This window comes from Oncorhynchus mykiss, chromosome 5 (assembly GCF_057628025.1).
Source record: "Oncorhynchus mykiss isolate SJ-2025 chromosome 5, ASM5762802v1, whole genome shotgun sequence".
Classification (NCBI taxonomy): domain Eukaryota; kingdom Metazoa; phylum Chordata; class Actinopteri; order Salmoniformes; family Salmonidae; genus Oncorhynchus; species Oncorhynchus mykiss.
The window spans coordinates 9,787,015-9,803,793 of record NC_143026.1 but is presented as its reverse complement, the minus strand read 5'-3'; the positions used below and the strand labels follow the sequence as shown (position 1 = coordinate 9,803,793).

General features: G+C 42.2%; 1 protein-coding gene across 4 annotated transcripts in view; it reads left to right on the top strand.

The window, feature by feature from the left end:
- The window catches only part of pam (peptidylglycine alpha-amidating monooxygenase), a 157,377-nt gene that overhangs the window by 123,400 nt on the left and 17,198 nt on the right, over window positions 1-16,779 (top strand). For all 4 annotated transcript variants that reach the window (XM_036976722.2, XM_036976718.2, XM_090233666.1 and 1 more), the window contains 3 exons: window positions 2,336-2,457; window positions 4,654-4,750; window positions 15,514-15,567. In XM_036976722.2, coding sequence (XP_036832617.1) covers window positions 2,336-2,457; window positions 4,654-4,750; window positions 15,514-15,567 — 273 coding nt within the window. The remainder of the gene's footprint in view (window positions 1-2,335; window positions 2,458-4,653; window positions 4,751-15,513; window positions 15,568-16,779) is intronic.

Here is a 16,779-nt window from a genome sequence, read left to right as displayed (position 1 = left end):
CACCTATTATCTCTATGGTTATGGTTAGAGAATAGAACACCTATTATCTCTATGGTTATGGGTAGAGAATATAACACCTATTATCTCTATGGTTATGGTCAGAGAATAGAACACCTATTATCTCTATGGGTAGAGAATAGAACACCTATTATCTCTATGGGTAGAGAATAGAACACCTATTATCTCTATGGGTAGAGAATATAACACCTATTATCTCTATGGGTAGAGAATAGAACACCTATTATCTCTATGGTTATGGTTAGAGATATAACACATTATCTCTATGGGTAGAGAATATAACACATTATCTCTATGGGTAGAGAATAGAACACCTATTATCTCTATGGGTAGAGAATAGGACACCTATTATCTCTATGGTTATGGTTAGAGAATATAACACCTATTATCTCTATGGTTATGGGTAGAGAATAGAACACCTATTATCTCTAAGGTTATGGGTAGAGAATAGAACCCCTATTATCTATATGGTTATGGTTAGAGAATAGAACTCCTATTATCTCTATGGTTATGGGTAGAGAATAGAACACCTATTATCTCTATGGTTATGGGTAGAGAATAGAACGCCTATTATCTCTATGGTTATGGGTAGAGAATAGAACACCTATTATCTCTATGGTTATGGGTAGAGAATAGAACACCTATTATCTCTATGGTTATGGGTAGAGAATAGAACACCTATTATCTCTATGGTTATGGGTAGAGAATAGAACACCTATTATCTCTATGGTTATGGGTAGAGAATAGAACACCTATTATCTCTATGGTTATGGGTAGAGAATAGAACACCTATTATCTCTATGGTTATGGTTAGAGAATATAACTCCTATTATCTCTATGGTTATGTGTAGAGAATAGAACACCTATTATCTCTATGGTTATGGGTAGAGAATAGAACGCCTATTATCTCTATGGTTATGGGTAGAGAATAGAACACCTATTATCTCTATGGTTATGGGTAGAGAATAGAACACCTATTATCTCTATGGTTATGGGTAGAGAATATAACACCTATTATCTCTATGGGTAGAGAATATAACACCCATTATCTCTATGGTTATGGGTAGAGAATATAACACCTATTATCTCTATGGTTATGGTTAGAGAATAGAACACCTATTATCTCTATGGTTATGGGTAGAGAATAGAACACCTATTATCTCTATGGTTATGGTTAGAGAATAGAACACCTATTATCTCTATGGTTATGGTCAGAGAATAGAACACTAAATATGAAGACCGTTGGATCAATTTCCACAAAAATAAACAGTACAAAAATCTATGAATTTGTTCATTTATTTTGGGAGTGGAACTCATTTGGGGTTTCAACTTACTGTTGAGAGTTAGAATAGTAGGAATACACAAGGTGCCATTTTAAAATGTGGAAGTGCATCAGCAGTTTTTCTCTTGTGTCAGTCACTGACAGTCACTCAGTTAGCCCTTGTCAGCTAACAATTTTAGATTGCTAAGTTAGTTTAGCAGCCAGCTATCTAAACTTATCATGGTCAAATTACCGGCCGTGGGTCCCGCCATTGATTTTGTTCGTCAGTCTCACTCAGACATCATATAAAAAAAACTGCAAACATTTCTATTCACCCTATGGGCAAAATTATTAGAATTGCATGAATTGAGTTATAAAATTGCTAAATCTTCTTTCTGTCCCATGGCAAAATGTGTAGAATTGCAGGAAACTTGCTTTAAAACGTAAACATTTCTTCTACGCTCCATGGCAAAATGTGTAGAATAATTTATTTATTTGTACCATTTTTTTTTGTGTGACCCCCCATCAAAGTTGCCCATTCCTGCACTTTGGTTATGGGTATAAAATAAAACACCAAATCTGTGTTATATCCTTATGGTTATGGCTATGTCATATTCACAGGGATTTATTTTCTGGGAATAATTCAGGTGTAAAATTATTAAAACCATACATCACACTAGCAATCCACTTTATATCGGTTGCCAGTGTGTGTTTTATTTGAGGAAAATTAGACATCAACGTCTTAGAGAAATTATACATCCACATCCCCATAGTAAACCCACTTAATTTCATCTGCACACTGTAAGGTCTTTCCTAGAGCCAGCTAATTGCACCATTTCACTTTGTAACAAACGTTTTTGTGATGCCGACTTTCATGTTGCGTCGCGCTGCCTCATGTAAATGCAAGTCTTCAAAGGGGAAAATCCATATTTATGTGCCTGTTCCCTTAACCTGTGTGTGTGTGTGTGTGTGTGTGTGTGTGTGTGTGTGTGTGTGTGTGTGTGTGTGTGTGTGTGCGTGTGTGCGCGCGCCTTATGCAAATGTATGTGTATCCAGGTGGTCTGATCTACGCGGTGAATGGGGAATCTGCGTACGGGCGCTCTGCCCCTCTCAAAGGCTTTGTGATTAATTATTCAACCAAGGAGATCCTGGATGACTTCAGCCCAGAAAACGCACAGGTTGGTTACGGATGGGAGGGAGGGCTCTGCTGCAAACAACCATTTTTCTACAAACCAGAGCAGCAATAAATAACAGTATTGAACATCCTTCTGATTCAATCAGCATGTACCATTAATAAGTAAATACATTGAAGAGTGGTCTCTCTGGTCTAATGATGTCTCCATTTTGGCCCTTTTGGCTTTTCATAACAAAGCCGCTCGACATTTAGTTGATTGTAGAGTAGTTGCTAAATAGCTAGTGTATGTCAGTGAACATTTGCATCTTAGTCATTTAGAATACGCTCTTATCCAGAGCGACTTACAGTAAGGAGTGTATAAATGTTTATACATTTTCCTACTGGTCCCCCGTGGGTATCGAATGAGCACTCTATACAGGCTTGTTATAGCCACTAGTACAGTACGTCTTCACTACCTTCAGGATAACGACCCTGGACAAAAACAATAAAGCTTAAAGCTGCAATATGTCAGCGACCCGACCCGACCAAATCCACATAGAAATGTAAGTTTATAGATCTTCTCATTCTCATTGAAAGCAAGTCTAAGAAGCGGTAGATATGTTCTATGCGTTCTTTTTCCGATGCTTTCCTGATGCTTGCGTCTTTTACTTTTGGTTTCGTACACCAGATTCTTGGATCAACAAGGACAGTTATGGCCTTATGTTGATGGGGATAACCTGCTTGACTGAGGAGGCCCTCTGGACACGAACCACAGAGGGAGCTCTGTACCAAGCAATCACCTTAATTGCTATTCATGTTACCTCAATCACTATCAGGCACTTCACACACCAGTCAAACATTGGAATTATCTGAAATCTTATCTGTCTATTGAGCCTTAGAGCAAGCAAAGAAAATAGTTATTGATCTCCATTGATGGTACGTGATTTGTCTAATACAGTAGGGCGGCAGGTAGCCTAGTGGTTAGAGTGTTGGGCCAGTAACTGAAAGGTTGCTGGATCGATTCCCTGAGCTGACAAGGTAAAAATCTGTCATTCTGCCCCTGAGCAAGGCAGTTAACCCGCTGTTCCCTGGGCACCGAAGACGTGGGTGTCGATTTAAGGCAGCTCCCTGCACCTTTCTGATTCAGAGGGGTTGGGTTAAATGTAGAAGACACAAGGTATTCAGTTGTACAACTGACTAGGTATCAACAGCAGTTTGTTGTTATTGCTGGAACTCAAATGAGATTCTGCCTAGAAACATTAGAGTCACTGGCAGAATGTTTACACGTGATCGTTGGGATCAGACTTAAAGGCAATTGTCCATCCAAATTTCAACATGGCATATTGGTTTCCTGTAAGCAGTGTATGGATATGGTTAGACAGCAATCCATGTTCTGGTTTTGTCCATTGACTGCTTACAGGGTAAGTAAACCAATGTTAAATGTGTGAATTGGGTGAACTTTCCTTTTAAAAGCTATGGTCTGACAATGGCTCCACTGATTGTGAGATGGATCTACACCCTCGTCTCTGACTACTTGAGCCACTTAAAGTGATTGTGTCATCTTCTTCCAGGAGAGTTAATCATTCTTCCTATCCCTGTCTGGCCAGCCCTGATGCATGACTACCTGATTTAGTGCCTCTGAGCTAATCAGATGCCAGCAGGGAATTTCATTAAAACGGCAATAAAATAAAGATCTTCCTGCCTTGTCTCTTGGGGTTGGTTTCTGTGTGCCAAGTTGAGTGGGGTTTGTGTTTGTCGTCTATCTTGGATTGTAAACTACGAGGACAGGTAAGATACCTATTGGTTTAATAACTGGAAACCTTGATTTATCCCGATTTAGATCTGACTGTTACTTTATCAGTGAATCTATGAAGGGCTTGAAGGGTTCCCGAGTGGCACTACATCTCAGTGTTAGAGGCGTCACTACAGACCCTGGTTCGATTCCAGGCTGTATCACAACCGGCTGTGATTGGGAGTCCCAAAGGGCGGCGCATAATTGGCCCAGCGTTATCCAGGTTAGGGTTTAGCCGGAGTAGGCCGTCATTGTAAATAAGAATTGGTTCTTAACTGTCTTGTTAAATAAATAAATAAAAAACAATGTTTACATTTTGATTACTTTAAGTTTCATCTCATAGACTGAAGACATAATGAGTATTAAGTCTTGCATAATCTAGACTGTATTAATGTGAAGTACGGAATAATTTAAAGATTGTTTTTGAATGGCTCTACTAACTACAGTGTTTCTTCCCTCTGTTTTCAGGAGTTTGGAATGCCCCACGACATTGTTGTAACCAAAGATGGGCGTGTCTTTGTAGGAGATGCAGCCACAGACTCCGTGCTAAAGTTCTCCTCTGACAGTAAGTCAACTTTAACCAAAGTATTTTCATTTTATATTTCTATTCCAGATTATCCAGGATGTCTCACTAAGAAAGTTTAATTAGATTAACCTTTCGACTGTGAAATTAAACCTCTTAGATGTTAAGTCCCCCATATGGTTCTGGACCCGTTCCGAATGACATTTGTGTCCAAAGCGCTGTGTGAACGCCGTAGGGTCGGTCCGTGCCTTATAATGCCAGAAAGCCCCATCTGTCTGTTCCACTCTCCCAGCGGAGCTGACTTGAAGTGTCAGGTTTCAGAACCTACATATGCATAGGGAATGACGTGTCACATTTTCTAGCCTATCCTGCCAAGCCTGGGTGACGGCATTTGAACGGTGACTGTCTAACAAGTCTAACAAGTCCAGGCACTGTGGTTTCATCTGTCTGTGATATTCTCAGCCAGGTTTTAGAGGTCTCAACATAAAAAAATACTAAATAATTTCCTAGAATTATTTTGCAGTTATAAGAAATGTGAAATCTTATAGCAAGTTGTTTATAATTTGATTATTACTATATTTAGAAAACATTTCAGTCATTTCAAGCCCTATTGCCCCACTTTTGTTGAATTGGAAAATAAACACATGATTTTTCATATTTTCATAATATTTGTACAAGAGGTCGACCGATTAATCGGCATGGCCGATTAATTAGGGCCGATTTCAAGTATTCATAACAATCGGTATTTGGCATTTTTGGACGCCAATTATGGCCGATTACATTGCATTCCACAAGGGTAATGCGTGGCAGGCTGACCACCTGTTACGCGAGTGCAGCAAGGAGCCAAGGAAAGTTGCTAGCTAGCATTACTTATCTTATCTTATAAAAAACAATCAATCTTCACATAATCACTAGTTAACTACACATAGTTGATGATATTACTAGGTTAAATAGCTTGTCCTGCGTTGCATATAATCAATAATCAATGATAATCAATGATAATATAATCAATGATAAATCGGTTAATTTATCATCGAATCACAGCCTACTTCGCCAAACGGGTGATAATTTAACAAAGGCGCATTCGTGAAAAAAGCAGTCATTGCACGAATGTACCTAACCATTAACATCTTTTGCCATTCTTAAAATCAATACACAGAAGTATATATTGTTTAAACGTGCATATTTAGTTAAAAGAAATTCATGTTAGCAGGCAATATTAACGAGGGAAATCGTGTCACTTCTCTTGCGTTCATTGCACACAGAGTCAGGGTATATGCCACAGTTTGGGCCGCCGGGCTCGTTGCGAACTAGTTTGCCAGAATTTTACATAATTATTACATAACATTGAATGTTGTGCAATGTAACAGGAATATTTAGACTCATGGTTGCCACCTGTTCGATAAAATACAGAACAGTTCCGTATTTCACTGAAATAAATGTTTTTGAAATTATAGTTTCCGGATTTGACCATATTAATGACCAAAGGCTCGTATTTCTGTGTTTATTTGAAAGAGCAGTCTGACTGAGCGGTGGTAGGCGGCAGCAGGCTCGTTGTAACGGTTTTCTAGGTGTGAAGGAGAGTCGGACCAAAATGCGGCGTGTCTATTGCAATCCATGTTTAATGAAGTAACACACTAAACACAAACACTACCAAAACAATAAACTTAACGAAAACCGAAACAGCCTATACTTGTGTAACCTAACAAAGAACAATGACATCAGGACACTAAGGACAATCACCCACGACAAACTCAAAGAATATGGCTGCCTAAATATGGTTCCCAATCAGAGACAACGATAAACACCTGCCTCTGATTGAGAACCACTTCAGACAGCCATAGACTTAGCTAGAACACCCCACTAGCTACAATCCCCATACATACACACCACCTACAAAAACCCATGCCACACCCTGGCCTGACCAAATAAATAAAGATAAACACAAAATACTTCGACCAGGGTGTGACAGAACCCCCCCCCCCCTAAGGTGCGGACTCCCGAACGCACCTCAAAACAATAGGGAGGGTCCGGGTGGGCGTCTGTCCATGGTGGCGGCTCCGGCGCGGGACGTGGACCCCACTCAATCAATGTCTTAGTCCCCTCTCCTCGCGTCCCTGGATAGTCCACCCTCGCCGCCGACCATGGCCTAGTAGTCCTCACCCAGAACCCCACTGGACTGAGGAGCAGCTCGGGACTGAGGGGCAGCTCGGGACTGAGGCAGCTCGGGACTGAGGGGAAGCTCAGGAGTGAGAGGAAGCTCAGGAGTGAGAGGAAGCTCAGGCAGGTTGATGAATCTACCAGATCCTGGCTGGCTGGCAGATCCTGGCTGACTGGCAGATCTGGAAGAGTCTGGTCGACTGGCAGATCTGGAAGAGTCTGGTCGACTGGCAGATCTGGAAGAGTCTGGTCGACTGGCAGATCTGGAAGAGTCTGGTCAACTGGCAGATCTGGAAGAGTCTGGTCGACTGGCAGATCTGGAAGAGTCTGGTCGACTGGCAGATCTGGAAGAGTCTGGTCGACTGGCAGATCTGGGAGAGTCTGGTCGACTGGCAGATCTGGGAGAGTCTGGTCGACTGGCAGCTCTGGCTGCTCCATGCTGACTGGCTGCTCCATGATGATTGGCAGCTCTGGCTGCTCCATGCTGACTGGCTGCTCCATGCTGACTGGCAGCTCTGGCTGCTCCATGCTGACTGGCTGCTCCATGCTGACTGGCAGCTCTGGCTGCTCCATGCTGACTGGCTGCTCTGGCTGCTCCATGCTGACTGGCTGCTCCATGCTGACTGGCTGCTCCATGCTGACTGGCGGCCCTGGCTGCTCCATGCTGACTGGTGGCCCTGGCTGCTCCATGCTGACTGGCGGCCCTGGCTGCTCCATGCTGACTGGCGGCCCTGGCTGCTCCATACTGACTGGCGGCCCTGGCGGCTCCTTGCAGACTGGCAGCTCTGGCGGCTCCTTGCAGACTGGCAGCTCTGGCGGCTCCTTGCAGACTGGCAGCTTTGGCGGCATCCTGCAGACAGGCAGCTCTGGCGGCTCCTTGCAGACTGGCAGCTCCTTGCAGACTGGCAGCTCTATGCAGACTGGCAGCTCTATGCAGACTGGCAGCTCCTTGCAGACTGGCAGCTCCTTGCAGACTGGCAGCTCTATGCAAACTGGCAGCTCCTTGCAAACTGGCAGCTCCTTGCAAACTGGCAGTTCTGAACAGGCGGGAGACTCCGGCAGCGCTGTAGAGAAGGAAGGCTCTAACAGCGCTAAACAGGCGGGAGACTCCAACAGCGCTGGAGAGGAGGAGGGCTCCGACAGCGCTGGACAGGCGAGGCGCACTGTAGGCCTGATGCGTAGTGCTGGCACTGGTGGTACTGGGCCGAGGACATGCACAGGAAGCCTTGTGCGGGGAGCTGCTACCGGAGGGCTGGGGTGTGGAGGTGGTACTGGAAAGACCGGACCGTGCAGGCGCACTGGAGCTCTTGAGCACCGAGCCTGCCCAACCTTACCTGGTTGAATGCTCACGGTCGCCCTGCCAGTGCGGCGAGGTGGAATAGCCCGCACTGGGCTATGCAGGCGAACCGGAGACACCGTGCGCAAGGCTGGTGCCATGTAAGCCGGCCCAAGGAGACGCACTGGGGACCAGCTGCGTAGAGCCGGCTTCATGGCATTAGGCTCGACGCTCAATCTAGCCCGGCCGACACGCGGAGCTGGAATATACCGCACCGGGCTATGCACCCGCACTGGAGACACCGTGCGCACCACTGCATAACACGGTGCCTGTCCGGTCTCTCTAGCCCCCCGGTAAGCACAGGGAGTTTGCGCAGGTCTCCTACCTGGCGTAGCCATACTCCCTGTTAGCCCCCCCCCCAATACATTTTTGGGGCTGCCTCTCGGCGTTCCTTCCGCGCCGCCGTGCCTGCTTCGCCAACTCCATTCTCTGATAACCTTCCGCGCACTGCTCCATCGAATCCCAGGCGGGCTCCGGCACTCTCCCTGGGTCGGCCGCCCACCTGTCGATCTCCTCCCAAGTCGTATACTCCATACTGTACTCCTCTTTGGGCTGCTCCTGTTGTTTCTTCTCCCGCTGCACCTTTGGGCGGCTACACTCCCCTGGTTTAGCCCAGGGTCCTCTCCCGTCCAGGATTTCCTCCCATGTCCAGAAATCCTTATTGCGCATCTCCTCGCGCTGCTCCTGCCTGTTGACACGCTGCTTGGTCCTTTTGTGGTGGGTGATTCTGTAACGGTTTTCTTGATGAGAAGGAGAGTCGGACCAAAATGCGGCGTGTCTATTGCAATCCATGTTTAATGAAGTAACACACTAAACACAAACACTACCAAAACAATAAACTTAACGAAAACCGAAACAGCCTATACTTGTGTAACCTAACAAAGAACAATGACATCAGGACACTAAGGACAATCACCCACGACAAACTCAAAGAATATGGCTGCCTAAATATGGTTCCCAATCAGAGACAACGATAAACACCTGCCTCTGATTGAGAACCACTTCAGACAGCCATAGACTTAGCTAGAACACCCCACTAGCTACAATCCCCATACATACACACCACCTACAAAAACCCATGCCACACCCTGGCCTGACCAAATAAATAAAGATAAACACAAAATACTTCGACCAGGGTGTGACACTCGTAAGCATTCATTAAAACTTTACTGCGTTTGCCAGCATCTCTTAGCAATGCTTGATCACAGCGCTGTTTATGACTTCAAGCCTATCAACTCCTGAGACTAAAGTGCCTATTAGAACCTCCAATAGTCAAAGGTATATGAAATACAAATGGTATAGAGAGAAATAGTCGACGCGTCATAATTCCTATAATAACTGCAACCTAATATTTCTTAACTGGGAATATTAAACCACTATGAATTTGAGCTTGTGCCCTCAAACGTGAGTACACCTCAGCAATTTATAATTATTTTTACCAGCAAGGGGAGTTTCAGACCTTTTTAAAACTATGCAACATTACTAGTTATTGTTTATGTCCATCTCATGAAAAATAATTATGTTTGGGTGTATCTATTTAGGCAGAAATCTAAATCTTGCCCTATCATTCAAAATGTATTAAGGGATTTCAGGCATGAATTAGTGGACTATTGGAGTGACATTAAATTGGTTATATCCAATTTGACTCATCAGTTATGGAGCTACAAATTAGTATTTTATTTATGAAACTACCTTTTCCTAATATTGAGATGCACCCTAGTTTCTGCTCTCAGCAATCGTCAATAAGTCGGGGCATTGACTCTACAAGGCATTGAAAGCTTTCCAAAGGGATACTGGCCCATGTTGACCACAAAGCTTCCCACAGTTGTGTTCAAGTTGGCTGGATGTCCTTTGGGTGGTGGACCGTTCTTGATACACACAGGAAACTGTTGGGTGTGAAAAACCCAGCGGCGTTGCAGTTCTTGACACAAACCAGCGCCCCTGGCACCTACTACCATACCCCGTTCAAAGGCACTTAAATCTTTTGTCTTGCCCATTCACCCTCTGAATGGTATTGCTATTGGTATTTGGTATTTAATTAGGATCCCCATTAGCTGTTGCAAAAGCAGCAGCTACTCTTCCTGGGGTCCACACAAAACATGAAACTAATGGCACACATACACACTTCATGTCTCAAGGCTTAAAAATTATTCTTTAACCTGTCTCCTCCCCTTCATCTAGACTGACATCAATAAGATGATGGCAAGTGGAAGTGCTGAGCGGTTAGTGGTTTTTGAGGTCAGTTCGGTTTCGGTTCGATCATTTTTTTTAATCACGTTTTTTTATTTTGGTTTCAAATATTTTTTTTAAACATTAAATGCACAATGCATTTATGTGGGTTGAGTTCTGTAACAACACAGAATAAAACAATGAATAAAAGTCCCATGATGGTAGTGACTGTCCATTACTGCTTATCACTTATTAACCATCATTTATTCACATTACTATATTAAAATATTTCAGTTGTTGTGTATATTACATTAGTTTTATTTGATAACTTTATTATTTCATTCCAAGTCATCATCTCATGTCTATAGAACTCTCTGGCCTACGCTGTCTGACAAAATCACTATTTTAATAGTTATTCAAAGTAAATAAGGCTTACTATTATAACTGCTGAATACCAACTATCAATCACCTAGATCATGTATTTTCAGGTAGAGATACTTCACGAAGTAACTGCTTTCTATCCCTCTCGCGTGTTCTCTCTTCTCTCTGTCAACGAGATCTCCGTGTCTGCTCCACACTGACATGACAAGCTGGCGCGCAATGGATTATGGTCATTGCAGTGAATCAGCACTTTTTCTGCGCAAACCTATGTAGAATATTGGCCTGTTGGAAACTACGACTCCCTACCACATCACACAGTTCAGGTTTGATATGATTGATCTCTACAGAAACTGAGCATCGAGTTCACAGGGGGAAAAAAAGAAGGAAATGGAATTCAAATAATTGAACCGACGTCAGTCAATTAATGTTGGTTAATTGCTCCGCACTAACAAGTGACATCATGAGGAATCATGGCTTTCATCTGGTCAGTCTGTCATGGAAAGAGCAGGTGTTCTTAATATTTTGTATACTCAGTGTAGTGTTACCACATCAATTGATAAACCATACATTTTCTATTGACAAAATGTGAAATATTTTTGAAATTATTGCTTTGTGTCAATACAGTTCAGATATATTTGTACTTTGTATGATTGTGTTTGGTGTAATTGCATGGTGTAATTGATGTGGATATTGATATGCTATGTATAGTGTAATTGATGTGGATATAGATATGTATAGTGTAATTGATGTGGATATAGATATGTATAGTGTAATTGATGTTGATATAGATATGTATAGTGTAATTGATGTGGATATAGATATGTATAGTGTAATTGATGTGGATATAGATATGTATAGTGTAATTGATGTGGATATAGATATGTATAGTGTAATAGATATGTATAGTGTAATTAATGTGTATATAGATATGTATAGTGTAGTTAATGTGTATATAGATATGTATAGTGTAATTAATGTGGATATAGATATGTATAGTGTAATTGATGTGGATATAGATATGTATAGTGTAATTGATGTGGATATAGATATGTATAGTGTAATTGATGTGTATATAGATATGCATAGTGTAATTGATGTGGATATAGATATGTATAGCGTAATTAATGTGTATATAGATATGTATAGTATAATTGATGTGGATATAGATATGTATAGTGTAATTGATGTGGATATAAACTCAGCAAAAAAAGAAATGTCCCTTTTTCAGGACCCTGTCTTTCAAAGATAATTCGTAACTTCACAGATCTTCATTGTAAACGGTTTAAACACAGTTTCCCATGCTTGTTCAATGAACCATAAACAATTAATGAACACGCACCTGTGGAACGGTCGTTAACACACTAACAGCTTACAGGCGGTAGGCAATTAAGGTCATAGTTATGAAAACTTAGGACACTAAAGAGGCCTTTCTACTGACTCTGGAAAACACCAAAAGAAAGATGCCCACAATCCCTGCTCATCTCCGTGAACGTGCCTTAGGCATACTGCAAGGAGGCATGAGGTCTGCAGATGTGGCCAGGGCAATAAATTGCCACGTCCGAACTGTGAGATGCCTAAGACAGCACTACAGGGAGACAGGATGGACAGCTAATCGTCGTCCTCACAGTGGCAGACCATGTGTAACAACACCTGCACAGGATTGGTACACCCGAACATCACACCTGTGGGACAGGTACAGGATGGCAACAACAACTGCCGAGTTACACCAGGAAGTAACAATCCCTCCATCAGTGCTCCGACTGTCTGAGAGAGGCTGGACTGAGAGCTTGTAGGCCGGTTGTAAAGGCAGGTCCTCACCAGACATCACCGGCAACAACGTCGCCTATGAGCACAAACCCACCGTTTCTGGATGAGACAGGGCTGGCAAAAAGTGTTCTTCACTGACGAGTCGCGGTTTTGTCTCACCATGGGTGATGGTCGAATTTGTGTCTATAGTCGAAGGAATGAGCGTTACACCGAAGCCTGTACTCTGGAGCGGGATCGATTTGGAGGTCATGGTCTGGGGCGGTGTGTCACAGCATCATCGGACTGAGCTTGTTGTCATTGCAGGCAATCTCAACACTGTGCGTTACAGGGAAGACATCCTCCTCCCTCATGTGGTTCCCTTCCTGCAGGCTTATCCTGACATGACCCTCCAGCATGACAATGCCACCAGCCATACTCCTCATTCTGTGCGTGATTTCCTGCAAGACAGGAATGTCAGTGTTCTGCCATGGCCAGCGAACTCATTCCCATTGAGCACGTCTTGGACCTGTTGGATCAGAGGGTGAGGGCTAGGGCCATTCCCCCCAGAAATGTCTGGGAACTTGCAGGTGCCTTGGTGGAAGAGTGGGGTAACATCTCACAGCAAGAACGGGCAAATCTGGTGCAGTCCATTAGGAGGAGATGCACTGCAGTACTTATTGCAGCTGGTGGCCACACCAGATACTGACTGTTACTTTTGATTTTGACCCCCCCCCCCCCCCTTTGTTCAGGGACACATTATTCAATTTCTCTTAGTCTGATGTCTGTTTATGTCTCAGTTGTTGAATCTTGTTATGTTCATACAAATATTTACACATGTTAAGTTTGCTGAAATAAACGCGGTTGACAGTGAGAGGACGTTTCTTTTTTTGGTGCGTTTAGACATGCTATGTATAGCGTGATTTGATGTCTATATAGAAATGTATAGTATAATGGATGTGTAAATACAGTTGAAGTCGGAAGTTTACATACACTTAGGTTGGAGTCATTAAAACTTGTTTTTCAACCATTGCACACATTTTTGGTTAACAAACTATCGTTTTGGCAAGTCGGTCAGGACATCTACTTTGTGCATGACACAAGTAATTTTTCCAACAATTGTTTACAGACAGATAATTTCACCTATAATTAACTGTATCACAATTCCAGTGGGTCAGAAGTTTACATACACTAAGTTGACTGTGTCTTTAAACAGCTTGGAAAATTCCAGAAAATGATTTCATGGCTTTAGAAGCTTCCGATAGGCGAATTGACATCATTTGAGTCATTTGGAGGTGTACCTGTGGATGTATTTCAAGGCCTACCTTCAAACTCAGTGCCTCTTTGCTGGACATCATGGGAAAATCATAAGATATCAGCCAAGACCTCAGAAAAATTTCCAAACGCCTGAAGGTACCACGTACATCTGTACAAACAATAGTACACAAGTATAAACACCGTGGGACCATGCAGCCATCATACCGCTCAGGAAGGAGACACGTTCTGTCTCCTAGAGATGAACGTACTTTGGTGTAAAAAGTGCAAATCAATCCTTGAACAACAGCAAAGAACCTTGTGAAGATGCTGGAGGAAACAGGTACAAAAGTATCTATATCCACAGTAAAACTAGTGCTATATCGACATAACCTGAAAGGCCGCTCAGCAAGGAAGAAGCCACTGCTCCAAAACTGCCATAAAAAGCCAGACTATGGTTTGCAACTGCAAATGGGGACAAAGATCATACTTTTTCGAGAAATATCCTTTGGTCTGATGAAACAAAAATAGATATATTTGGCCATAAAGACCATCGTTATATTTGGAGGAAAAAGGGGGAGGCTTGCAAGCTGAAGAACACCATCCCAACCGTGAAGCACGGGGACGGCAGCATCATGTTGTGGGGGTGCTTTGCTGCAGGAACGACTGGTGCTTATACTTATTTTTCACCATAATTTGCAAATAAATTCATAAAAAATCCTACAATGATTTTCTGCATTTTTTTCCCCTCATTTTTGTCTGTCATAGTTGAAGTGTACCTATGATGAAAATTACAGGCCTGTCTCATCTTTTTAAGTGGGAGAACTTGCACAATTGGTGGCTGACTAAATACTTTTTTGCCCCACTGTAGATACTGTATGTATAATGGCATTGTTATTTGATGTTTACTGTATGCAGCCTCATCTGCAAAAGAGACTGTGGTCTCCCTGCTTAAATAAAGGTAAAATGAAATGAATATCATGTCAAAATGGATCCCTCTTTCACACATTGCTCCAGATAACATGTTTTATAAACAATGTATGAATTCTGTAATGTTGGCTGTAAACTCAGAGAGCCATGTTTTTTATGTTCTTGAAAGAGAATTCTCCAGCATGTAGCGAATCAGTGGCGAACTGCAAAATGATTGACTAACGCTCTAGGCCACTGCACCGCCACCTTATGTAATGTTTCTGATGTAAAGGGACTATGAATTGCTGGATGTCCTTCAAAAAATGCCTTTGGCACGCCAATTCAAACCGAGCGAATGCACAGTTAATCCCCTTGAATGGTTTAATCCCCGTTCAAGTGTAGGTGACTCACTGATTCAGTTATCTGTTAACAACACAAAATGCATAGAACAATTAGAGTTTTGTACATTTAAATGCAAATGAACAGAACCCAAGTGAAAAGCAATTGCAATCAAATTGAAAGCATTGCACTTCACACATTACTAATGAGAAGCAGTTGATTTTGCACCAGCAAAAAATGGTGTTTGTTGAAAAGGTCAGCACATTGTACTGTATAGAGGCAGAGTGTTCATAATCGTATGTAATCTACACCATTGGTGCAATGCCTTTATGAGATGGACATTCGATCATTGTAATGAAACCGCTAAATACACCATAAGAGAACATGAGTAAGCACAACTGTACAATCCGTTTGGATTTATTCTTTATTTAATAGCAACTGAGTCACGATTGCAGTGAATGAATCACTCAGTCACATCAGTCCTTGACACCACTGTCTCTCTCACCCTCTCTAGAAGCTGAACATCGCTCTGTTAAGAAAGGTGGAATTGAAGTACAAGAAATTGAAGGTAGGCTGCTCTTTCTCTTCAAACATATTGCGAGCTGAAAGTTTTACTTGTTTGTTTGAGGTCCACATTCTCTTTACTTAAACTGTAGGGATTTTTGATTGACTTTAAATGTTTTACATTGTAAATGAGTGGATATTTGCTTCACAATAGTGATTGGCGTGGCTTGAAGTCAAATTGTCTTTACTGTACATTTTATGAACAGCAGTAGGTCTGATAACCTATTACACATTGATTGCGAAGCTAAAGGCTGACATTCTCCTGAGACTTCTGCTCTTTTCTACTGATGCCTAATTTCATTTGAGGAAATGAAGCAGCGTTGTATGTTTGAAACTTTATATACAGGCTATAAACCTCTCTGAAAGAAGCTTGAGCATTTATAGAATATATTTTCCATCATTTTGAGGTTCTGTGGTAAAAATGAGCGCAGTTTTTACCTTTATTTAACTAGGCAAGTCAGTTAAGAACAAATTCTTATTTTCAATGACGGCCTAGGAACAGTGGGTTAACTGCCCGTTCAGGGGCAGAACGACAGATGTCAGCTCAGACCTTGTCAGCTCGGGGGTATGAACTTGCAACCTTCCGGTTACTAGGCCTACGCTCTAACCACTAACCCTGCCGCCCCATATTGAAGTTGTCGAACAGAAAGATATACAAAATCTGCATTTCCCCCACTCAGAAGGTAGTAATTTTAAATGTGTTTGACTTATTAATAACATGCACCCATTGATTCTTGAAGAATAAATAACATGAATGCCTCATGAGCTTAGTTCAACTGTCGTGCCCCATCAGAACCCAGAATATACAAAAAAAATTACGTCATTGTTTTTTAAACAATGTAAATGTAAACAAACACTGTATAGTCTCTAAAGTTGTTTAAAACTATAATTTTTCATGGATGGTAAGTCCTTGCATCCATAACTCTGCCTATACCTTTCAGAATGGTTTAATTTCTCTGGCTGGGTGACCGCTTTGTTATTGTTTGATAAGCAAATTGCCCCTTTAACCTGTAACCTAGGACTGCGGAACCCCATTCCGCTAGCGGAACCCCTAGCCAACAGCCAATGAAATTGCAGGGTGCCAACTACAAATTAACAGAAATCTCATAAATCTATTTTCTCAAACGTACAAGTATTAGGCACCATTTTAAAGATATAATTCTCGTTAATCCAGCCACAGTGTCTGATTTCTAAAATGCTTTACAGCGAAAGCTCC